At 46.5% G+C, this 26,018-nt stretch overlaps 1 protein-coding gene and 1 long non-coding RNA gene across 20 annotated transcripts in view; one reads left to right on the top strand and one right to left on the bottom strand.

Moving 5' to 3' along the window:
- Positions 1–26,018, top strand: part of PKNOX2 (PBX/knotted 1 homeobox 2) — a 922,547-nt gene that overhangs the window by 549,830 nt on the left and 346,699 nt on the right. For 2 of the 19 annotated variants that reach the window (XM_059719785.1, XM_059719786.1), the window contains exon 1: positions 21,656–21,751. The exons of the other annotated variants lie outside the window; for them this stretch is intronic. In XM_059719785.1, coding sequence (XP_059575768.1) covers positions 21,749–21,751 — 3 coding nt within the window. In that variant the 5' untranslated portion in view covers positions 21,656–21,748. Of the gene's footprint in view, positions 1–21,655; positions 21,752–26,018 lie in introns of those variants that run through there. 19 annotated transcript variants of the gene reach the window in all.
- On the bottom strand, positions 22,498–24,846 carry LOC132246562 (uncharacterized). The gene is made up of 2 exons (XR_009457936.1): positions 24,589–24,846; positions 22,498–22,907 (listed from the first exon to the last, which is right to left on the bottom strand). It is a non-coding gene; the product is annotated as an uncharacterized LOC132246562 (long non-coding RNA).

Below are 26,018 nucleotides of genomic sequence, written 5' to 3'. Positions count from 1 at the left end.
TAAACTTACCCATCCATAGATGCTTTCGGGGATGTCTTTAGTGAGAGGGGTGAATTTGCTTGACAGAGCACAGTATTCAGATGTCTGGTGGGAGGCTGTGGGTGTGTATATGGGGTTTGGAGCCTGGGGAGTGGGGGTCCCCACAAGCCCTGGTGGGATGTGGGGTACTGTGGGTCAAGAGTGAGGGGCAGTAGCAGGGCTGGGGGGAGGGGGTATGTGGCTTGGGAGTGACAGACAGACAGAGACACACATAGACAGACACACAGACACAGATGGACACACAGATGGACAGACACAACACCCAGCTGGTAAGTCTGTGGAGAAGGAGGGGAGGGGGGAGTGGAAAAGGGTGGCAGGGCATATTGAGGCCCCCATGGTGAGACAAGGGCAGGGACTGGGGTGAATGGGAACCTGTGGCCAGGGCAGGTCATGGGATGGATCCACATGAGTCTCATCCAGGGGCTCTGGGGTGGGGGGGCGGGGGGTGGCTCCCCACCATTGCGCACCCCCTGGGGGAGGAATGGGGGCACATACCCCATGGATTTGTGCATGGGGTGGAGGTGGGCTGCCCACTGTGCACTGGCCTCTGCGCCGTGCTGCCATTGCCTTGGGAGCCACTCAGAGCCCTTGTCCAGGGCTGGACAAGATGATCTTATGACCTTCCAGCCCTACTTGCCTATGATTCTATTATTAAAGACTCCAAACTACCCATTGTAAGACACAATTATAGATTGTTTTTGGCTGACATTTTCAATGCAGGGGATCTACTTAAGCTTTTTTAGTTTCTGCCAATAAAACTAGTGAAAAAAAGTTTATTTGCTCATGTTAAAAAATTCTGGCAATGTCTTTTCTAGAAAGCTTAGCAACCCCATTTTTTATAGCAGGAACTAGAAATTGGCCTTTGTTTCAGGGACATGCCTTTTCTGAGCTCTGTGAAAATCTGCCCAAACATGTTCATGTTATTAGTTTTTGAAAAATTGCAATTTGCACATGCCCATCAGAGTTTTATTCCCTGAAGATGACAGCAGTCTCACTACTTCTCATGCTGACCAGACTGAGGTGTCATCTAACTCACAGAGGGACTAAGCAAATTTGAACTGGTTGGACTGGGAAACTAGGCCGGAGAGCTGAAGGACAAGGGTGTGGATTAGAGGGAAACAGACTTGGATAAGAGGGAAAGAAAGATGTAACTGGAAATTGATGATGAAAAGTTGTTTGAGAGCCAGGTAACTGGGGCCAGAATACTGAAAACTGAATTACTAGGTGGGAAAAAAGGGGGAAAATAGGACTGGCCAGGCAAGGAGGCTGAAACAAGGAACACTTGTGAGGTAAATAGGGAAAAGGATCTGAGAAGGACTGGAGGAGAAGGGAAAACTGGAGTTGAGTAGACAAAGGCATTTGGATAAAAGCCAGGAGGTACATCTATACACGCATTAATGCACCTTTTCTAATGTGCATTAAATTTAGTACGTCCAATGTGAGGAACTAAGATAATGCACATTAGGCTGCACTAATGAGCATAGTGCATTTGCATGCTTTTTAGTGACACAATGAGTAATGGACTATTTTACTGTGCATTAGTGTAATGTCAGGGTTTTTACATGTCACTTTGATGTGCAGTAAAATAGTCTACTGCACATTAAAGTGCATGTGTAGATGCTCCCAGGATGAGGAAGATTGTGGCAAGGAGGATGTGATGGAAGGTTATCTGAGATTGGGTGAAAAGCTGAGAATGGGAGCTGAGACTGGATGGAAAGGAGGATAGGATTGAGAATGGGGGCCTGAAACTAAGAATGGAAGCCTGACAAGCAGAGGCTGGAACTAGGTAAACAAAGTGTTAAATAGTCTAGTTATGCTCTTGTTCCAACAGGAATTAATTCAGTGAAGCCCTATGGTATGTGTTACATGGGATATTAGACTAGATAATCACAGTGCTGTCTTCTAGCTTTCAACTCTACAAAAGTGCATTAAGCAATATAACTAGTACTTTGTGACTAAGATTCTCCTTTTTCCCCCTTTCTCATGAAAAAAACCCAGGCTCTGTGTCTGTTTTTGTTATAGTCTTATAACCTTTTTCCTGAAGGACAATCTTTATTTTAGCAATGGCAGGTATCTTGATGAAGTTAGATAATGTTTGTCCCTACTCCTTTAAAGGGTTCAATTGGCTTGGGCCCCCTATTTTGAGATTACCTTCTTTCAATCCTGCTTCTATAGTCACTAATTTTACTTTTGTTTGCTGCTATTTTTCTCTTTACTGGGCCATTCAGAATCTATATGAGCTTTTATATATATATATATATATATATATATATATATGTGTGTGTGTGTGTGTGTGTGGGCCGTTTTCCCAGTTTTCTTTAGCTCTATAATGAGCTGTTTGTCCAGTAAAATTGATACATTTTATTACACTATATTAATATAGAAAATATGTAGAAGTTGAACACAACTTGATAAATAATCAGGCGGAATATCTTTCTGAGTCCTGCGCTTGAAATCTGTTGTTTCCAATGCCAAACATACATGACTCAGCATACGGAGTCACAGTTCTCCTCTGCTAGGATGGTGGATGAGAACCACATGGCTTTTGCAAAACCCAAGCACCATAAAGGACTTCACAAATGATAATGTAACAGGAAAATGATGTGAGTACTAGTATAGTCCAGGGAAGTAGAGTATAATTTACTGCCAAGCAGGCTGTCACATCCTGCCCTAGCTGGCATTTTTGAGTACACATGGTTGAATACACTATCAGAATGAGAATGGCTTGTATCCCTAAAATAGATCCACAACTGAAAGGGGTGGTAATTAGATTTTAGATTTGTCACTGATTAAGCTAAGACACAGACAAAAACTTCAGGTGCTGGTTTGGGGCATCAGGGAAGGTTACACAGATACAGGAAGTACAAAATGGTTGTAACATGTTACCCTGCTTCTTGGTAGCATTCCACTCTTCAGTTTTGCACTTGCAGAGTGTGTATGGTAGTGATGTATCTGGCCTTTTGGGAGTTAAACATGGTTAGCAGCCCTTGAAAACAGGTCTGAGATGTCTTCTATGGAGTACTCAGTCATTTTGAAACTGAAAACTAGTGGGCATGTTGGAAAATTTGGCCCTATATATCTGTCAGATGTAGCTGGTAATGAAGTCAATGGAACTCTGTGAATTCATATAAATTAATTATTTGTTGTATGTATTCTATTAGGGAAGAATCTTGTTTCACTCTACATGCCCAAATGGCACTTGCCTAGCTGTATGCCTGCCATTTTGGGAACTTAGGCACATTTTGTGACACATTTTGTGACTGATGCCCCTAGTCTTGGGCCCCTGCCCCTCCACCATCTCTTCCTCGTGTTTCCCCACCAACAGCCTCTGCTCCCCTGCCGGCTCCTCATCCCTGGTGCTTACTCCTACTCTGGCTTCAGCTCTGGCTTTGGCTTCAGCCTTGCTCCATCCTGGGGCATGGAGCAAGTGTGCTCTGGCCCCAGCCTAGTCTGGTAGCAGTGATGATGGGGGTGTGGCATCTCTTACCCTAGCACCAGGGCCCATCCAGAGCTGCTGCCACTGCAACCGGGTTGGGCTAGGGCCTGAGCATGAATGTGCTTTGTGCCCCAAGGTGAAATAGGGCCAGAGCCTGCCAGAGCAGGTGTAAGAATTGGGGGAGGTGGAATGGGGCATGAAATGGGGAAGAGGACATAGGGAAGGGAGGACAGGGGACCCAAGGTTGGGGGGAAGAGACAGGGGGCAAAGAGGAGAGGTGGGGTCAGAGCTAGTGAGGAGGCAGGTATGGGGGGCAGGCACAGGAGCCAAGTGGTGGGGTGGACTTGCAGTAGGAGGCAAGATGTGGAAGGACAAAGGGTAGGGACCCAGCTGTTTGACCCCCCCCCCCCCAACCTGCTCCCCTACCACCTTCCACTGCCTCCTTAACTGCCTGCCTTCCACCACCTGCTCCCCTGCCAATGCTTACTTTGCTGCAGTGGTGGAAGGATTAATTTCATAATTAGACTCTGACATGCTACAACCTGCCAGACATCTGACTCCCCAGGTACCTCTCCATTTTTACCTGCGCTGCTACATCTCTTTCCCTGCCACACCCCAGCCTGCCCCTCATCCCTTGACACCTCCATTTCCATTTTCACTGACTAGCTTTCTTGCCTGCATTGCATGCCAGGCCAGCCTCTAGCTTCTTTACTATTCCTTCCATCCAGGAATAGCACACAGGTGCTTCCTCAGCCTGACAAAGAGTTTTTCAACCTGAAAGCTGGCATCCCAGGCAGCTAATCAGAGCTCATCTGGAACCTCACAACTGCACTGCAACCAGCAAGCCTCAGGCCTGTCAAAGACCATGATAGGCTGTGACAGGTCTGGCTTTCCCCAGATATGACTGTGTGTGGATGCATTAGCTGAAGGTTATGGTGCCTCCTACCCGCCTTTCACCAGGGGATCCTTGGTCCTGGCATTTCCTGGGGCTGCTGTGCCACCAGCAGTCCCACCAGGCCTCCCTACCCTGGCAGGGTGCAGTTTTAGTGGTCATTCCTGGGACCTGGGGCTTCCTCCTTCCCCACAGCCCCAGTCCATACCTTGAAGTTCATCCTGGCAGAAAAGCTCAGCAGGGACACGTGATGCAGTGAGCGCCGACTCCAGGTCTGAGAGCGGGGCATTAAATGGTTTTTAAAAAATGAAAAAAGGAAATAGGTGTAGACAGAGTGAGGAGGGTGGCACTCACTCCATCTGCATCTGGAGCTTGGGGAACCACAGCAGCGGGAGGTTCACCTTGAGGAGCACCAGCTTGTCTACCAAACCAGGATCCAAGGAGTTGTGGTGGGGTGTTACTATATCACAAGCAATGTTGAACATGCTCTCACTTGGAACACTGGTCAGTGGACAGGACAGGTGCTCACAGGTTTCCATGGCCAGATTCTGCTACATCTGGCTGCAGCTTGACCAGTAGGCCAAGGGGTCTCACAGCAGTGCCTCCATGTCCTCGGCAAGATAGGCAGTCACCAAGGCCTGAGTGCTACCTGCCTGATGGTGGGGTTGGCCCACATTGGCAGCACTTGTGGCGGATGAGGAGACTGGCTGGTGGATAGTGTGCTAGCATGGGGCAGTGGATCCCCCTCTTTCATGTCCCCCCGCCTCCATTGTTCTGCCTCCCTGACGCTCTTCACTAACACCTCCATCCACTGATTCAGGGTTTGGCTGCTGCATACGCTGCCTTTCACCCTCGGGTCACACATTGCAGCCAGTACGTGGACCGCAAGGGATCAAGCTGTTTCCTGATGTCCTCCTTCAGGCACCTCACCAGTGCCTGCACATCTGGTGACAGCAGCTTGCCCCAGCCAGGAACATAGATCCCCTGGAAACTCTTCTAAAGTTCCCTCACTATGGGGATCACCTGGCTAAGGAGGACATCTCCAGTGCTGAAGGTCTCAGTGGCCTTGAGGAAGGGATTCAGGACCACCAAGATCTGGGAGATGGTATCCCACTCAGCTCTGTTCAGGCAGCCACTGATCCCAATCTCCTCAAGTAAGGCCTCCATCAGCCTCTCAAGCATAAGATATGTGGAGTTCCACCGAGTCTCCACATCCTGCATGATTCTGTGCAGCACTGTTTGTTTGTCCTGCAGCATCTTCCCCGCCTTGATGCTCCAGTGGAAGTAGCCTGCCACCTTCCTGCATTTCAAGATGAACTTGCTGGCGGTGCTGGCGCCATCACCAGCAGCTCTGGCCCTGGCCCCCTCCAGGGCACCCCTGACAACAATTTGCAACTTGTGTGCTACACAATGGATGCCAACAAAGTTGGCATCATGGACTGCCTTGACCATATTAGCCTCATTGTTGGTGACCATGAATCCAGGGGTGAGCTTGGCCTGCACAGAGAGCCACTCTTGCACTAAGCGGTTCATGGCCCCCATGATCTCTGTTGCCATATGGGACTCATGTATCACCTTGGCTTGAAGAAGAACCCACTGATGGCCTGACTGATCACACAAGTGCCCTGTGAGGGAGAAGTACGCATGATCACTACCACGGCTGCTCCAGATGTTGAATGCAAAGTGTAAGGGCACCTGTTGACCTGCCTTGTGCAGCTCTTCCCTGAAGTACTCCCTGCATGCCTCATACAGGGAGGGCACCACTGTCCTGCTGAAGGTGGTGCATGCGGGCACTTGGTATGATAGGGCCACAAGCACCATGAGCCACCTGAACCCTGGCTGCTCAACTAATGAGAATGGCTGGCCATTGACAGCAAGCATCTTCCCAATACTCTGGCTGATCTCGCTCACCCTTGCAATGCACCCCATTTTCTGTCTGCCTTTCCCCCACTGTTCCGGGGTGGCTTGCCTCTACTTTGGAGGGATGGGGGCTTGGAAGCAAGAGGGGGATTTCCCTTTGGACAAGCTCCCACTGGTGCCAGGCTGAGGAGGGGCAAGGGCAAGGGGGTGGTGCCTGAGGAGATGCATCAGCATCCCTGTAGTGCTCATATGTTTTGTTCCCTTGTCCCAGCTGGTTTGGGCCTAGCAGTGCAGGCAGACAGTGTACATGGAATCATCTGCCAGCTCAAAATGATCCCAGACCAGTCTGGATGCAGCTGAAGCTTGGATTAGAGAGCTTGGTTTTGATATTCTTCCTTGCTTTTCCCTAGTTCCTTGAGAGTTATATTTTTCTGCACTTCTGCATGCTCATTTCCTACTTTCCCCTTATGCATTTAAAGCCATCTAACACTTGGCCAGCTGCCTCAGGCCTTGACGGGTTACCTGCCAAGTTCTACAAGACCTTTGTCGCAGGGCACTGAGCTGCCCTGCTCCTAAAGAGGGGAAACTCCTAGGGAGGAAGCCCTAGCAGGGAACAAAGAGCCCCAGCTGTGGGTTGCCAGGGCAACCAGAGGCCAGCTGACCAAAAGGGGTGGGGCCTGGCTCCCTTATAAACCCAAGGAGCTGAGGCCAGAGGGAGCTCACTGCCACCAGACAAGGAGAAAGAAGCTCTCTGCCATGAAAGAGAGGAAAAGCCTGAATGTAGGAGCAGCACCTAACACTGCTGAGGGATGGAGTATTCCCTGGTAGGCTGGAATGTTGTTATGGGCAAGCAGCTTCAATTTAAGTTATAGCCGAGGGGCTTGTGTTGTTATTTGTTTATTACCGGTGGTTTTGGTGAGGCTTTTAGGGGTTGGAGGAGGCCTCATAGGGGACCCACAGTGGTGTGGGGACCCCAGCACCTGTGAGGGTGTAGCATTTGGGGTGCATAGACCCCAGCCCCAGGAGAGAGGGCAGCATTTATTGAGAAGCCCCAGTGTGGGCACAGTGAGCCCCAGGAAAGGGGGCAGCATTATTGAGAAGCCCCAGTGTGGGCATGGAGAGCCCCAGGAGAGGGGACAGCCTTACTGAGAAGCCCCAGTGTGGGCGTGGTAAGCCCAGAGAGGGTGCAGCACTACTAAGGATCCCCGCAGAGGGGGCAGCGTTACTGAGAAGGCCCCGAGAGAAGGGCGCGGAGAGAGATACGGGACTCTGGAGAGCCCGAGTGCCAGAGAGGGCACGGAGAGAGAGAGGGATGGAATATCATCCATTACATCTGCGAGGCTTGGGACATGGTATTGGTGTGGTAGGAGCCACGCATAGCCCATAAGGCAGCGTGCACGGTACAACTGTGACGGGAGATCCATGGCCAAGAGGACAGAAAGCAGCCTCCCTATAAAAATATAAAATCAAAGATGTGGCGGGCAAGAAAGAGAGGGTGCAAGACAACAGCTTGGCACGGTAAAGGAGGCGGCAGGAGAGAGCATGGCGACCCTGACCTCCCTCCTGTGTTACCAGATTTGCCCATTACTTTGGGGTGTGCTCATTTATTAGGGATAGTTTCTAGGGTCTTGGTGATTCTGTCAATGTGCTGCTTGTGTTACTATACGGAGCTGTATCTCTCCCTTCTGCAAGCCCTCACCCACAATAGAGCTATCTTGCAGGACTCAGTCTCAATGGGCCTGGGTTCCTCCAGTCGCCAAATCAGTCATACACACAAACTAACGTGACACGTCTGACTTGGCCGGGTTGATCAGCATGGACACCCTCATATGCCAAGAATCAGTTCATCAGAGCAACAATAAACTGCAGTCAGACACAAGCACATAGGTAAACAGAATCCCTCTGAATCCAGCTGGGTGTCCAGCTGACACCCTCATGTGCCCTTATGAACTGAATGCTGGCCCATCTGAGTCAAACTGGGTCAATCAGCCTGTACAAGCTGATCCCCTTATGTGTTTCAAACTCAGCACATCCCAGTCTTTGGCGTCTTGATGAGCAGACCCCAAAATATTTTTGGGTTTCACAGGGATCTTTAGCTTAGGTAAAATAAGCGTTGCTGCAGAGCACAGAAGAAAAGAGAAGCAGAGAAGGAAAAATATACCCAATTACTACCAGTTTGACTATAAAAGTTATTTATTGCTAAGCATATGAAATATATAATGGTACTAGTAGTAATAGACATACAAAGGAAAAACACAAGCAATTACAATACTACCCTGGTTTCACTAAGTGTTGGGGCCCTCTGGGTCTTGTACCAAGACACCTCCAGCCTACTCAAGATGAATGGTGTGCTCTGCGCCCCATTCTCCGCATGCATGGGTATCCATCAGGACTGCTCCCTGTCAGGCATGCTCTATGTACTGGTCATCGAGCCACTGCTGCATGCACTATGGCACCGTCTGAATGGTGTGGCCTTGCCATCAGCCATGGGCCCATCCATTGTCCCTCCACTCCAGCTGTTAGCATATGCAGATGATGTGACCATCTTTCTTAATGCCCAGGAAGACGTGTGGGCCCTGATGGATTGCCACTGAGCCTACGAACGCACCTCCTCAGCCTCTATCAACTGGGCCAAGAGTGGTACCCTGCCACTTGGTGCATGGATCAGCACAACCCCTCCGGATTTGCCAGGGGGCCTCACCTGGCACCGTGAGGGCCTCAAGGTCCTGGGCATGTTCTTGGGGCCACCGGCCTTCATGGAGTGCAACTGGGATGGCCTTGAGGAAGGGGTGGAGGCCCACTTACAATGGTGGTGCTGGTGCCTACCCAGCCTCTCCTACCATGGACATGACCTCATCGCAAACAACCTGGTGGCAGCGAAGCTATGGCACTGGTGCACTGTACTCAACCCACCACAGGAGCTATTTGAGAGGCTCCAGCACCTCCTGGTAGATCTTTTCTGGGATGGGTGCTACTGGCTCCCACGAGCTGTCCTTTACCTACCTGTTGCTGAGGGGGGGGCAAAGCCTGGTTGACCTTGTGAACAAGGTGGCTGCCATCTACCTGCAAGCCCTTCAGTGACTCCTCTACACCAAGGAGTGCCTACCCTGGCAACAACTGATGTGCTGGGTGGGGGTCCCTCAGCTTCATCTGGGAGCTCTTCCTGCTGGACCTCATGCTCCTGAACTGGTCACTGCTGCTGGCTTTCTCCTGAAGCATGGTATGAGCCTGGCAGGCCACCTTCTACCTCCAGCCCTGGGCCTGGCACCTGTAGTTCCAGCAGCTGCTGAGGATGTCCCTGGTGCACAACCCAGCCCTGAGCCACCCCATACCGAGCCTGGCCTCCTCCAGCCTCATGGCTGCCCTCATCCAGGCATGTGTCCTCTGCCTGAGCCATCTCCTGACCCCACTTGGTTGGCCTGGCTCTCGCCTGAGGCCCTGACCACCCAGCTAGGCATGCGTTTCATCCACATCATGGGCTGTCTCCTGTGTGACATCCAGGCTGCCCTCCCACCAGAGGCAGCAGCCACACTGGATGACCATCTCCAGGCATGCCACGTCCCCCATGGCACAGATGCCCTGAGAGAGGCTTTTCTAACACTGCCAGTCATCCTGGCCATAGCTGGCAAGCTGGCCAGCCAGCCTGGCACCCTGCTGACGCTCCTTGTGCCTCCTGATAGTGACATGGATTGCCCCTTTGCTTTTCTGTTGTGTAGAAGCCTATATGCTTGGGTGGTTCATGTCTGCCATGCCCAGGTGCTGGCGAGCTGCCCCAGTACACTGTGGTGACAGCACCTGGGGCTGCCAGATTCCCCACTGGCCCACCTGGCTTGGCACACATTGTATAAGCCACCAACCACCTAGAAGACTGTTGACTTGCAGTGGCTGTTGCTGCATGGTATCCTAACCACTGGCACATTTATGTCCCACTTTGACCCAGCTGCCTCAATGGCCTACCCCTTCTGCCCTGGGGACATTGAAGAGATCCTCTTTCACGCCCTCCTCGAGTGTTTCCGCCAGTGGCTGCTCTTTGTCTCCCTCAAGTCACCGCTGCAGGTGCTGGGCAGGAGCCTCTCAGAGACCACCTACATGTGCTCATACCCATACTGGGCAGCCAAGTGGGGCACCGTCTGCCTGGCCAACTTTCTACTGGGTCAGGCCAAGATGGCCATTCTCTAAAGCCACTACAACTGGCTTGCCAGGACTGGCTCAGATGATGCCCTGTGGCTTTTTGGCCTCCTGGTGCGGGTGCACCTCTCACCGGAATTCGAGCATGCTGTGCTCTGGTGGGTGATGCCTGCCTTTGAGGCATGCTGGGCCCTTGAGAGACTGCTGTGCCACATGGAGGACAGCCGTCTTCTATACGCACAGTGATGTCATGACCAGTCTGGGTGACAGGGCAGGCTTGGTGTCGAACTGTGACTCCCAGCTCATGTCACACCCTGGGCCCTCACCAAGCTGCTTTTTGCTTTTTTCTTTGTGTGGGAAGTTGAAGGTGTTGTCACATGGCTGATTGGATAGAGCAGGGTAGGAATCGTTTGTTTATAGAGAGCTTTGGTTTATATGACTGTGTTGCCAGTGTCCCGACTGCATAACGGCATGTTAGGCATGACGTGTAATTCAGTGAAGGTGTCTGTCACGGTGTGATGTTATGAATGTCTCTTGGTTTGATTGGTAATTTGTTTGTCTTTGTTTTTTATATTGGCCCAGAGGGGCCAACTTTTTGTATCCTGAACCCCTGAATAAAGTAGTTAAAAAGTCAAAGTCCTTCCTTCCTTTGCTTAGGACCTTGGCTTATATAATTTTGTTGTCACTGTCACCCAAGTTACCTTCCATCTTCACATTCTCAAACAGTTCCTCCCTGTTTGTGAGCAGCAACTCAAGAAGAGTTTGGCCCCTAGTTGACCTCCCTACCAGCTGTATAAAAAAAGTTATTCTTAAGTCCAGGAATTTGCTGAACTGCTTGTGTACTGCTGTATTTCACTCGGAACATAACTGAAGTCCCCCATGAGAACCAGGTTCAGAAATTTGGAAGCTTCTGTCACTGGTTTAAAGAAGACCTTGTGTACTTCTTTCTGGTTTGGTAACCTATAGGAGGTTTCCACCGTACCATCCCTTCTTCTTTCCTTTCTGACTTTTACTCGGAAGCTTTCAACAAACGTACCTTCCACTTCATACTGCATCTCCTTTATATATAGGGCAACACCTCCTTATTTTTTCCCCTGCTTATGCTTCCTGGAAGTTATACTCATCCACATCTCCATAATCCCAATTGCATCTTAATTCCTCAGTTGTACTAAAACCACCATATTTTTTCCTGTTTAGTCCCAGTGCTTCTCACATTAGTATATAAATATTTTAGATATTCAACTGGGACTCCTGCCTTCTCCCTAGGAACATTTCTAAAGCATCTTCTAATATTTCCACTAATTAAATTTTATTTCTGGTTCCCAGGTTGTCTACTTACCTCTGGGCATTTGTCTCTCTCTCTTGCTGAATGCAGTTTGAAGCTCTCCTCATTAGGTTAGCAACCCTGTATGCAAAAGCACTGTCTGTGTCAGGTAGACCTCATCTCTTTGCAGTAGTTCTTCTTGGAATACCACCCCAAAGTAAAAAAAAAAAAAAAAAAAAAAAAAAAGCCAGAAGTAGGTTGATTAAAAAAGCCAGAAGTAGTAGCTTTAGATTAAATGCTATTTACCAAATATCTACTAAACCCAGGTCTGACACACAACTTATAATTTTCCTAGAAGTAGATTTCATGGATAAAGGGGCATGAGACCTATTGGTGGCAGGATGCAAACATTTATTCCTCCCCCCCCCCCCCCCCAAAAAAAAATAGCAAGGTGTTTCCAAATTTCAGGATGCTTTCTGAAAAAAAATAGAATAAAATCTTTGATTGTTTGCATTGGGACTACAAACACACCCAAAGTAAACGTGGAATCTATAATTTTAACTTTTGCAAGAACAAATCTACGCTCTGTCTATTAAATGCAGCACAATTTTTATGTACTAAAATAGAAATTCTGCATGACTGTATTAACACACTAGAGATTCCTGACCCCACCCAACAATGCTCTTGTTTTTTAAATTCCTTTTCTGACAAATACATTTCTTGGAGCACAGAAATATCAGCCTTCTATTTTTAAAAAATATATGTTTTCTTCTTTTTAATAGCGTCGTTAAGGCCCTTAACATTTCAGGATACACACTTAATAGCACTGACCATTCTCAATGACTTTTCTCATCTATGTTCAGCTTTGTGTATAGCTCGCAATTTGCCAGTTTCCCTAAATCAAATGTACAATGTTTATCTGTATGCTGCTGTATTTTGTAATATTAATCTTCTCCCATATATTTAGAGCTCATAAGAACATACCCTCCGAAGCACACTTTTGAAAAGATCCTGAGAGGGATGAGGAAAAGAAAGGAAAAATAAAAATAAAATGAATGTAAAGTACAAGAACTACTAAGAGAAAATGTAATATATGATGCACTGTGTCTGCCAGAAAGGTTTGGTCAAATGCAATCCAAAGCTTTCTACCACTCTGCCACAATAAATTCATCTAGAGTCTTTAAATCAATCTTGGATGGCTTTCAAGAAGATGCTCTTTTTCTTCTGTATTTTTACTGTACCTAGCAACAAAGAGCCAGAGCAGGGGCAGTGGTAGTCACAGGGTAGCATCCACTGCCAGGATGCCAGTGGGCATGCAGTGGCTAAGTGGCAACAGCTGCCATTGTTCCCCTCCCTCACTTCAAGTTGGCATCAAGGGCTGGTGCCTTGGTCTTACCCCTGTTAGTTACATTGCTGAATGAGGCAATACGTTTCTGGTCCTTTTGTAGTAGTAGTACTAATAGTTGTAGTAATGTTATCTCTAAATGATCCACAATTTGTTGAGCTTGTATTGATTATATTAAGTCTGTTATGCAAAAGGTCAGACTAGAATAGCTTAAAATCTATGATCCCTATTGCATGAAAATACAAACACTTGTAATTTTCCAAAGCATCTAAAGCAACGGAACAGAGTGATCTCATAAATAAAATACAATTGCACAACTTGTTACATATATTGTGTGCGTAAACTGTTCCAATAGAAGGGTGATATTTAATAATGGTTAAAGTTTCTGCTACCACCACACATTTCGGCTGTTGATTTTTTTGGTGTAGCTTTCTTTGACAAGGGCATTTATGCATGTGCTCCAGGAGGCGGCCAGGGGGAGGGTGCTAATTAGAGCAGCGAGAGTAAGAGTGAGAGTGCCCCCACTGCCATTTTTCAGTGCAGGGACATTGATACACATGATGCTGGAGTCTGCTGGAGTGCAGTAATTACTACACTCCAGCAGACTAGATTAATTGAGTCTCCTCCAACATGCTGTAATTACAGCGCATTGGAGCAGCCTCATTGCATGTGTATAGGCACCCTAAGAAAGCAGGTGCCCAAAGAGCATTTTGTTAAGTGAGCAGTCAAGCTTTGATCAGTCATTAGCACCAATATGCTGGTTTAATTACCTGAAGTGTGGAGAGATATAGAGAGACAAATGGATTCATGACACAGCTGTGTAATTGTGACAATGATAGTGTGTTAAAATGCATTAACACTCTCTTTACCTTCCCCTCATCTTTTCAAAAGCTGCAGGATCTCCTGCATTACAGAGATCTCTGTTTACCTGGTTGTGAAATGCATTCAGTCTAGAAATATATTCCACATGTAGTAGAATAATTTTAAATGATGTTTTAAATTTCCCAGAGTCTCTTTTGCTGGCTGGAAGCCCACAGTGATTTATTAGCCCATCCAGCCCAGAAAAAGTACATTCTATCCAGGATTTTTGCAGTTTACTTTATACTTTTTACCATCAAAACCCTTTTTTTTTTGAGCATATGACCATGTTTGTTTCTCCTTTGTTTACTTTTTAAAGCCTTCTCTTTTCTTTAGTGCAGAAAAAGCAAAAGTTCAGATCACTATCTCAGAGATCTTATCTCAAATCTATGGACTTCAGCAATGGTCAAACTTAAAAAGCCAGGCTTGTCAGTGCAGAGTAATGATAACCTAGGCCATGTATAGACATGGAATTTCTCCTGCCAGAGTTGCTACTTTCCCAAGAGGAAACACGAGTGTACAGATGCACTGGGAGAAAAATCCTGAACAAAAATGGCCACTCCAGCAGAAAAATAACTCAGGAGCAACCAAGATTAAATGTCTGTACACATCCTCTTCTAAGATAAGCCACAGCACAGTCCCTCAGTATCCCGGGGTACATTGCTTCCTCCCCAAGCAGTCTGGGTCAGCTAGTCAGGGCTGCCCTAGACATTTCTGCCATCTGTCTCCACGCAGAGTGAGGGAGTTTACAGAGCATGCAGATGTTTGTGCAAGGGCTCCTTGGCTACACAGCATCAGCATCACAGGGTCTCTGCTCTTTAAGGGCTCATCATTCGTAAGTCCATTGAAGCTTCTATGGGTAAGTTTTTCTAAAGTAGGCAACCGTTGATCCCTGAATCAAGGTGTACATGTAAGAGGTCTAGTCAGATGCCCGATGAAGCCATTTGTGGCTAATAAGCCCAATTTGAGAGAGACACAGCTTGTAACGAGTTTTACAGTTCCGTATGTTGTCTGAATTGGAGTCCAAATTTACAGCATGCTGCTTTCTTCTTATTCAGTTTGCTTCCATCCTCTGAATCAAAGATGCTTCATATTGAGTTGTACCCAGAGTCACATGTTTCCTCCAGATAGGACAGGATTCTGAATGTTCCTCCCAACTTTCTGTCTCCCAACTACATATATTTTTTGCACACATTGTGGTACTGCCATAGAGGGAAATCCTGCTTTCTACAGCCATCTCAAACCTCTCTATACAAAATATTTTTGGGGATCTGATCTCCTCCCATTCTCCTGATGTGGCTGATCCATTGTAACTGCCTCTTTTTGATAGTGGTTTCTAAGTCTCAGTCTTCTGTGCTTCATTACCTCTGTGCTAGGTATTCTGTCTTCCCACTTTATTTTCAGGATCTTATGCAGCTATTTCATCTGGTAGCTGTTCAGTCTCCAGCACATGTAGTACACATTTCTGAACTGTAAAGCAGGATTGATAGCAGCAAGTCTCATAGATTCACATCTTCACCTTAGCTGATAGTTCACTGTTATTCCATGCACATTTCTAAAATTGCCCAAAATTCTTGGCTGCTTTTCTGATTCTGTTAGTCAGTCCAATCTGAAGGTCAAGATTCCTGCTGATTGACAGGTTTTGCTACTTGGGTTCTACAACAACAACAAGAGATTTATCCTCCACGGTGATATCAGGTATTGTTTCTTCAACCCCTTGGTACATGATCACAATTTTATTGAGACTAATTTATCCCAAAGCTCTTTCATGGCTCAGAAAATCTTCCCGAGATCTTGCATGAAAGATTCACTGTGGTCAACCAAGGCTGCATCATCTGCAAACAGGAAATCTCTCAGAACCAGTTCTTTCAGCTTGGTTTTTGCTATAAACCTTGCAATGTTGAAAAAAGCCTCCATCTAGTCTGGTTTGAAGATAAATGCCATCATTGCTGTTCTTGAAAGCACAAAGAAGCAGGAATGAAGAGTAGATGTTAAAAAGCACAAAATCTAAACCACATCCCTGTCCCACCCCATTGTTGATGTCAAAGCCATTCAAGACTTTGTTTCATACACTACAAATGAAGATTCCTTGATGTAATAAGTGAATAATGCTCAGCAGTTTGGGAGGATAACCCAGTTTCTTCTAAACAGCAAAAAGGCTCTGTCTGTTGACTGTATTTAAATCTACCAGGAAAAACAAACCTGGGAGAATTCTTCCAGATCATTTGAACATGTGTATGAGGCCTTGGTGGCCAATGCCACATCCTCTCATACATTTCCATCACCCATACACTCTTCTTGCATATTTGCAACATGTTAGCACATACTTTATCCAGGAATTGTAAGTTGTACTACTGTTCCCTTTCTGATCACTCACATCTTAGCTTTTTGCTTTGTCCTCATCTCAAAATAAAAGCATGAGATGAGGCTCTTATACTAGGACTCTGTACACAATTTATTACACTATGTAAGTTTTCTTGAGTTTGGGTACTTATTGTTCATCTCTTTGGGATCCTGTGACCAGAGGGTTGTAAGGAACTGATTGTCTTCTTAAAACAGAAATAGCAAAGTATTTTTGATTTAACAGTAAGATGAAAATATTAGACAAAAAAGAATTTAAACCAAGGAGTTTATGAAAAGCATTATGTGGCATGGTACCTGAAATAACAGGAAAATCAATTAGGCCTCTTCCAGTCCTATGGTGCTAACTGTCTGCATATATATTCTTGAGTGGATCCAGCAGGAGTGAACAACTATACTTGCACCCCCTCTTCATTCCTGCTTCACCCAAAATTTAAAACCAACTGTCTGGCCATGGCAGGAGCATTTCTAGTCAGACAGTGCTGAAGGAGTAAACTGACTTCATGGTTCATTGTAATCTATGTAAAACCTTCTAAACACTTCATGACATGGGTGTTAATGACCCCCTCATATTTTTAATGGTCCTGATGTTCTACCAATCAAGCTATCCTATGTTCTGCAATCTTGCTTTTAGTTGAACCTAGTAATAAAGCTCCTATTTCACAGCCCTGCAGCTTGTTTTTAACTCATTCCAATTAAATTGTATTTGTTTTTGCTTCTAACTTAAACTGAATAATACATGCCAATCCCCACCCCTCCTCCAATTTAATAAAACATTGAGCTTATTTTTAACTGGAGAAAAAAGTACATGTGATGATGCATTTCACCATCCGCACCCCTTTTCAAAATTTTATTTATACACACACACACACACACACCCCTATCATGTGTTGGTGACCTAAGAGGCCTTTACATCTTCAAGATACCTTGCAGTAGCGTCCTAAATTTGAATTGTGTTTATATATGGTTTACTCCCCTGGGCTTTCTTGTGAAAGCCTTTTTAAAAAAAATTTCCCCTCATTTTTGAGAACAACATTTTTTTTTTCTCTTGTGTTTGGTGGGCTTGGTTAAAAGTTAAAATATTTTGTATAAATTGGTTGGATAAGGAAGCAAGTCATCAAAGCTAATAGTTTTAGCAATAGGTTATTAAAGCTCTTCTGTTGTTTTGGATAAATGGGTTTCTAGTAGGTATATGCCAAGTGGGTAGTATTCGCTTTGGATTCAGATTCAGCCAGTTCAGGGGACAGTGATTTGATTTGGTGATTCGAATCACAGTCCTGAATTGATTCAGCCAAATCTCTGAATCACATAGGCCCATCCCTCTCCCATTCTCCCAGCCCTAGCAATGGTTGCCACGCCTACCCTAGCTCCAAACTCTTTAAGAGCAGCACTCACTATGTGCTGCTGGACGGGGGGGGCAGATCCCCGCTGCCCCATATCATGGGGGGGGGGGGAGGGCTCTGCACAAGCCCCCCAAAGCCCTGAGGCTGCTGCAGGAGCTATTGAGTCTTGTTTTTTTTGGTTTTGTTTTTTCTTAAAAGGCCAGAGCTAGGGTGGGCAGGGCAGCCATGGGTGGGCGCTGGGAGAGGGGGCAGGGGTCAGGGGGCTCACGACACAGCCCCTCATGCAGCATGGGGCAGTGAGGGGCAGTGGGGATTGCCTCCCCACCCATCAGCACCCAGTGAGTGGGGGCTTTATTTTAAGGCACTGGGAGCTGGGGTGGATGGGGCAGTCCTGGGGTGAGGGGCTGGGGGAGCAGGTGAGGGTGAGGGGTGTTGGGGGATCAAGCAGGGGATGGGGGCTGGCAGGGGTCCCCCCCATGGTCCCCTCCCCCCTCCTTCAGTCCCCCCTTCCCTGGTCCCTACTTACCAACTCCGAGTCCAGCTCCAGCTCCCTGCTGCAGCTGACGGAGACTGCCCAAATCATCAAAGCTCTCTGAATCTTTCCCAAAGATTCAGAGAGCTTTGAATCAATACTGGTTCCCTGAATTGATTCGGATTTGGAGATTCAGCCACTGAATCGGGCCAAATCTCCTCAAAATTGAATCAGCACCCAAAGCTTCATACAGACCTAGTTTCTAGAGCTATTTTTGTCCTTCCTGCATGCATTTCAGACAAATTTACTGAAGTAAACCAGTGCATAATCCATCAGTAACCATCACAGTCATATTCAGAACAAGAGTCAGTATTTACAGGAAGGTTCCATATTTGTCACACGCATACAATTTCCTTGGACTTTTGCAATATTCTGTCCTTCTAGACAAATACCTTCTGCTGAATTCTAGTTCTCTGTTGGAAGCATATTACTGCTTCATTTATATTTTTGTGAGCGTCTCTCTCATTTCTCACTTTTTAGTTTTTATTGCCTGTGTGAACATTTCTTACACAATTTATTTTTGCGGCTTTTCTTCTATTTCTACATTTTCAAGAACCTTCCCTCTCAGAGATACTTCACAATGAGTCAAAGAAACTGTGATACTTTTTATACAATTTGCTTCCTTTTGTCTGATGTAAGTTTGCAGGGTGTGTTACTAGGCAATTGGCTCAGCGTAGAACCCACCTAATTGCCACTTGCTCATTGCAAATACATGTGGTGAATTTTCACTTTGTAACCTGCTACAAAGCCGGAAAATTCTTTTTTCCTTACCAAGAAACCTTCTATAGGTTCATTGCCCACTTTAAATAGTAGCACTGAGAGTACGATATCTGTTATTTTTAAAGGAGACAGCTCTTCATCATAGCAACAGTTGATTGCAATAGGTATGGTGATTATTGTCTTTAGTCTAAGGTGAAGTAATGTCTTAAAAGGAGTGTTAAAGGAGGCTTTCTCTTCAATTTTAGCTATCATTCAGTTATTTGCTGTATACAGCTGACTTGTGAAAATTCTACACATCAGATTGAAGAAAAGGTCATACAGGGAATTACTACACCATTGGCATATCTACACAACACACTACTGTGCAGTGATTACTGTACATTTATTTAGTATTTGTATAAGAAAGCACTAAATAAATGTTAGGCCTGTGCGAGTCAGCAGCAATCCAGTCTGGCTTTGGATCTGACCGCTTCAGATGGCAGAGATCCGATCTGGAGCTCTGGACCAGGTTTCTGCCTCGATCCAGCCAAAATGGCACCTCAGAGATCCAGCCATAGAGTATAATGGGGGAATCAATGAAATATCTATAACTTTGTTGTTTGTTGTCTGATTTGGATTAAATTTGTTGAGATGGTAGCCACTACTGAGAGCATGAACCTTGCCAAACTTCAACATGATCGGTGCAGGGGTTTTGGGGGAACTGTACCCCAAATTCTTGAAAGCAAAACTCCTGTCACGTCTGTGTGTTATACCACAGGGGGGTCAAAACTGCAGGGGTGGTAGCTCTTACTGAGGCCACAAAGCCTGCCAAGTTTCAAGAAGATCAGTCCACGGGTTTGGGGGGAACTGCCCCTCAAGCTGTGGACAAGAAAACTTGTGACCTGGGTGACTCTGTGTGTTAAGGCGCAGCAGGATGAAAGCTGCAGGATGGCGGCCCCTGCTGTGGCCACAAAGCCTGCCAGCTGTCAAGGAGATCGATGCAGGGGTTCTGCCTTCTGGGGCCCTGCACCTCTAGCTGCTAACAGGCAAAACTTGTGCCATGGATGTTTGTGGGACTGACTGTGTCTGTCTTGGGACAGTTGATTGTCTGTATTGATTCTTTCCTCTCCTTAGCCTGGTTTTGTAGGTGCTAATTGATAGCAATTAACTGGCTACATTTAGCTAGGTCCTGTGTATTGAGCTGGTCCCTGAGTGAATCATGATTGATTGGTAACTGGTAACACTGTAGGTTAGCAGCCTGGCCTGCAGTAGTGTCTCCCACACCCCAAGACAGAGACAGTCAGTCCCACAAGCACCCATGTCATGAGTTTTGCCTGTCAGCAGCTAGAGGTGCAGGGCCCCAGAACCCCCCTGCACTAATCTCCTCGACAGCTGTCAGGCATCGTGGCCACAGCAGGGGCCACCATCCCTGCAGCTGTCACCCCGCTGCACCTTAACACACACAGGGTCACCCGGGTCACGAGTTTTGTTTGTCCGCAGCTTGAGGTACAGTTCCCCCCAAGCCCCTGCACAGATCTTATTGAAACTTGGCAGGCTTTGTGGCCTCAGCAAGAGCTACCACTCCCGCAGTTTTAATCCCCCTGTGTTGTAACATATAGACATGACATGTGTTTTGCTTTCAAGAATTTGGGGTGTAGTTCCCCCCAAACCCCTGTACTGAACTTCTTGGAACTTGGCAGGGTTTGTGGCCTCAGCATAGGCTACCATCTCTGCAGTTTTAACCCCCCTATGTTGTAACGCCTAGGCGTGACATGAGATTTGCTTTCAAGAATTTGGGGTGCAGTTTCCCCAAAACTCCTGCACTGATCTTGAAACCTGGCAGACTTCATGTTCTTTGCATAGTCTACTGCCTCTGAAAATTTCATCCAAATTGGATAACAGACAACAAAGTTATAGATATTTTATTGTTTCCCCATTATACCCTATGGCTGGATTTCCAAGACAGCTCCGAGGCAGACCTGAAGTGCTCTGGAAGTTCCAAACCACTTTGGGAAGCCTAATGAGGCCAGCGCTTTGACCCAGACATGCTGCTTTGGACCCTGAAGTGTCTGAAGCTTCTCTGGATCTGAAGCTCTGTCCGAAGCCTCGCACAGCCGTAATAAATGTACAGTAACTGGAATTACTGTGTATTAACACCAGCGAACATCTTTTAAGTGAAGCTACTGGAGCCTAATAATACTGCACAGTAGTGGATTTGCGCTGTCTGTGCCGTGACATGCTGCTGTGCAGTATTATTAAGCTACTGCACAGTCAGCATCTTGGATAGATATGCCCAGTGGCAGCCAATATGCCCTGCTCACCTGCTTCAACTAGTGTACTCCAAACCTGGAAACACATTGGTAAAGATACACTTGCAAGACTTCAGTCTCTAGTGTGTCTGAGAGTGGCTGTTGAGGATGATCCTGGAGCAGCTTCATCAAAGTACTTCTGGGTATAGAGAACGTGTATTGGGAAGGGTTGCCAGAGTATACCTGAAATCTTTCTGGTTGTGGCAGGCTGACATTGTGATGTAGACATGCCCCCTCAAAGCCACTGGAATCCATTGTTCTCTTGTCTGCTTCACAATACTAGGGGAAAATTGCTGTTAGAAAGTATTCATTGTCCCACTATATGGTGCTCCATATAGTCAGTCTATTGTTTTGAAAAGTTCTCCATGTAAAAAGTACAACACAATTGATGTACAAAAAACTAGAACTCTTGGTTCCAAAATGATACCTTTTTGTAGCAGGGCACTAAGGTGCCTGCTACTTGTAGAGCCGAAATAAATACTCAGGTGCTGGTTGCTGGGGTAACCAGAGGGAGCTAATGATCCACACCTGGCTGGTCAGCTGACTGGAAGGGGCAGGGCCTGGCTCCCATTTAAACTCCAGGGCTAAGGCCAGGAGGAGAGTTCCCTGATAGCAGCTAAGGGGGAAGGAGCTCTGCCGGAGCGAGTATAGAGAAGAGGCTTCAATACACGAGCGGCTTGAAATGGTGAGAGATGGAGCACCCCTGGTGTGGCGGGAAGAGTGTTGGAGCCAGAGGGCTGAGATTTATGTTATAGCCTAGGGGCTTGTGCTTTGTGTTTGCTGTTTGTAACCAGAGGTTTGGGTGAGGCTATTAGGGATTGGAGGAGGCCTCATAAGGGGACTCACGGTAGTGTGGGGACCCCAGCTCCAGAGCGGGGGCAGCACTGTGAGAGGCCCCAGAGAAGGAGGCAATGACTGACATAAGTCCGAAAGGGCAGTATTGGGAGTGTGCCGACCCCGAGTGCCAAAAAGAGTGCAGTAGTGGGAGCGTACTGACACCGAGTGCCCGGTAAGGCAAAACGAGAAAAGGTCGTGTGGAACCTGAATGCCCAGTGAGGCACAGTTACGAGACAGGGCTGCGGAGGGCCAGAACGCCAAGTGGGGCACCATTGAGAGACAGGGCTGTGGAGAGCCCAAGGGATAGTACGAGACCAGAGACCGAAGATCGTCCGTTTCATCTGTGAGGTTGGGGCGTGGTACAAGGATGGTTGGAGCCACGCATAGCCCATAAGGCTGGGGTGTACCAGAACACCCATTATAGAAATGGGACTAGTGACAGCAGGAGAACCGTGGCCAGGAGGACGAAAGGCAGCTTCCCTATAAAATATATTACATCTAAGTCGTGGCGGGAGAGAATTTGAGGGTGCTTGTAAGCAGCTTCGCACGGTACAGAGGGCAACTAGGGGAGAGCACGGTGACCCTAGGACGCCCTCCTGTTACACTTTTATTAGACCAACTGGAAAATGGCAAGAAAATTGTCCTTTTCTGCAAGCTTTCAGGACCAAAGTCCCTTTGTCAGGCTCTGGGAAAAGTGTCGATGGTAAAAAGTCCCCATGGGTAGGAAATAAACTTAATTTTTGCACAGAGGGAGCTGAAGATGGAAGTCTGTGCCTCTGGGTCCATGAGAGTGTCTTTGTCTTTGTGAGCTGTGTTGAGTAGCTCTTTGATGTGTTGATCAGGTAGCATTCCTTCTCTGGAGGTGTCAGATGGCAAGCAGGGAGGCAAAAAAAACTTCCTTGTTGTTCTGCAATGAAGTTTAAAATCCAAAATCGGCTGAAATTCAGCATCTCCCATGTTTCAGGGGTGTACACAAATGATATGCCTTTTATTTTTCTGAGAGCCTTGTGAAAGACAAAAGAATAAGTGTTAGATTGGGTTGAATTACATTACCCTTTGTGCACATAAATGGCACTTAACCAGCCATATAAGTTGCGTTTTTGGCACTTATTCAGTCTGCAATTCTATTACCTATATAGTGTGAATTTAGAATCATAGAAAAATAGAGTTGGAAGGTACCAGAGGAGGTCATCTAGTCCAGTGGTTTTCAACTTTTTTTTTTTTTGTACCAGGACCCATTTGTAAACAATGATGGCAAGTCACAACCCAGAGCCCCTCACTCCTGCCCCCGCTGCTCCACACCCCTAGGCCCAAGCTTACCAGTGTGTGGGGCAGGTGGGTTATATGGGGCATGGGGGGCCCAAAGCAGCCCCAAACAGCCCCTTGCAGACTGGAACTCTGACAGGTGGCAAGCCATGGTTTCCCATGTTTTTCCCTTTAAAAGAAAATCCCTTTTTAAAGTTTGTTGATCCCTTTTTAAAGTTTGTTTACTACCCTTTCATATATTTTTGTGACCCATTTTGGGTCATGAACCATGGGTTGCAAAACACTGATCTAGTTCAACCCCCTGCTTAAAGTAGGATGATCCCTAACTATGTCATTCCAGCCAGAGCTTTGTTGAGCCAGGCCTTAAAAACCTCCAGGGATGTAGATTCCACTGTCTCTGTAGGTAACCTGTTCCAGTGCTTCACCACCCTTCTAGTGAGAGTTTTTCCTAATATCCAACCTGAAACTCTTTTGCTGCAACTTGAGACCATTGCTCCTTGTCTTGTCATCTGCAGGGATCCTGGTTTTCTTTGGTGGATATATATACTATCTATCTATATATTAGTGGTGTTTCGTTTTAATCGCAGAAAAATGTAGATTTGGGGTTACTTTTTTTTTAAGTCCAAAAATTGGGAATTTCTTTTTTTATACGAGAAAACCATGATCCCTGGTCAGCTGTCACCACTGAGAACAGTCTAGCTCCATTATCTTTGGAGTCACACTTCAGGTAGCTAAAGGCTGCTACCAAATCCCCCCTCAGTCTTTTCTTTTGCAGACTAAATAATACCAGTTCCCACAGCCTTTCCTCATAAGTCATGTGTCCAAGCCCCCTAACTATTTTCATTGTCCTTTGCTGGACTGTCTCCATGCTGTCCACATCCTTTCTGTAGAGTGTGTGTGTGTGTGTGTGTGTGTGTGTGTGTGTGTGTGTGTGGCGGGGGGGGGTGCAAAACTGGATGCAGCAATCCAGATGTGGCCTCACCAGCACAGAATAGAGGGAAATAATTACTTCCCTTAATCTAATGGCAATGCTCCTACTAATGTAGCCCAATATGCTGCTAGCCTTCTTGGCAACAAAGGACATACTGTTGACTTGCATCCATCTTATTGTCCAGTGCAACCCCCAGGGCATTTTCTGCAGAACCGCTTCTTAGCCAGGTGGTACCAAGTCTGTAGCAATGCATGGGGTTATTCTGTCCTAAATGCACGACTTTGCACTTGTTCTTGTTGAACCTCATGAGATTCCTTTTGGCCCAATCCTCCAGTTTGTCTAGGTTACTCTGCACCCTAGCCCTAACCTCCAGAATATCTACTACTCTTCCCAGCTTGGTGTCATCTGCAAACTTGCTAAGGGTGCACTCTATGCCATCTTCCAGGTCACTAATAACAATATTGAACAAAATTAGCCTCAGGACTTACCCTTGGGGTACACCACTTGATACTGGTTGCCAACTAGACCTCAAGCCATTAATTGGTACTCATTGAGCCCAATGATCCAGACAGCTTTCTCTCCACCTTACAGTCCATTTATCCAATCCATACTTCCTCAGCTTGTTTGCAAGAATGTTCTGGGAGACAGTATCAAAAGCCGTGTTAAAGTTCCCTGCATCCATAGAACCAGTTAACTCATCATAGAAGGCAATCAGTTTGGTCAGACATGACTTCCTTTTGATTAATCTATTCTGACTACTCCTGATCACTTCTCCAAGTGCTTAGAAATGGATTCCTTGAGGATCTGCTCCATGATTTTTTTCAAGGAATGAATTAAGGCTGACTGGTTCTGTGGTTATCTAGATCCTCCTTCTTCCCTTTCTTAAAGATGGGCACTACATTTGCCCTTTCCCAAATGTCTGGGACCTTCCCCAATCACCAGAAGTTTTCAAAGATAATGGCCAGTGGCTCTGCAATTGCATAAGCCAACTCCCCCAGCTCCCTTGGATATACTGTATCCAGCCACATCCACTTGTACATGTTTAGCTTTCCTAATAGTCCCTAACCCATGCTTTCACCACTGAGAGCTGCTTACCTTCTCTCCAAACTGTGTTGCTCCATGCAGTAGCCTGGGAGCTAACCTTGCCTGTGAAGGCCAAGGTAAAAAAGGCATTGGGCACTTCAGCCTTTTCTTCATCATCTGTCACTAGGTTGCCTCCCCTATTCAGTAAGCAACTCTCTCTGACCTTCCTCTTGTTGCTAACATACTTGTAGAAACCTTTCTTGTTACCCTTCACATCCCTTGCTAGCTGCAACTCCAGTTGTGATTTGGCCTTCCTGATTTCATCCCTGCATGCCTGAACAATATTCTCATATTCCACCCTAGTCATCTGTCCAAGCTTCCATTTCTAGTAAGCTTCCTTTTAATACACATATATACTGAAAATGCTTAATAGGCTACACATTGGACATACAGTTACATGGCCATGTAGGCACATACAGTAGTATAAATCCCCACCGCCAGCCCCAAAACAACACAAAGGGAATGCCCGTCTATGCTTTGACCTTAATAGGTTTTTTTGCTTGTTAAGGAAATGGATAACCTGAGCTCTTTCACCCCCTCAAAAATATTTGAATCTGCAGCTCTCAGAAGTCTTAGCACAATGCACTATTCACTATATCACAGGTTAAACATTACCCAATGTTCCTTGTGGCTAGAAACGGAAGTTATACATAAACCAGTAGACGTGATAGGAAACCAGTTTAAATTTGTAAGAGATCAGAAGCTCAGTGCACATAAACCGCTTTCAACATGACCAAAACTGGTGTAAGATAAACCTGGATGGATGTAGTATCATCAGACTGAACTGATTTAGTTTAAATCAGTGTATTAAATTTGTGTCCCAGATTCAAGTTTA

Source organism: Alligator mississippiensis, chromosome 16 (assembly GCF_030867095.1).
Source record: "Alligator mississippiensis isolate rAllMis1 chromosome 16, rAllMis1, whole genome shotgun sequence".
NCBI lineage: Eukaryota > Metazoa > Chordata > Crocodylia > Alligatoridae > Alligator > Alligator mississippiensis.
This window is presented reverse-complemented; position numbering and strand designations above follow the sequence as displayed.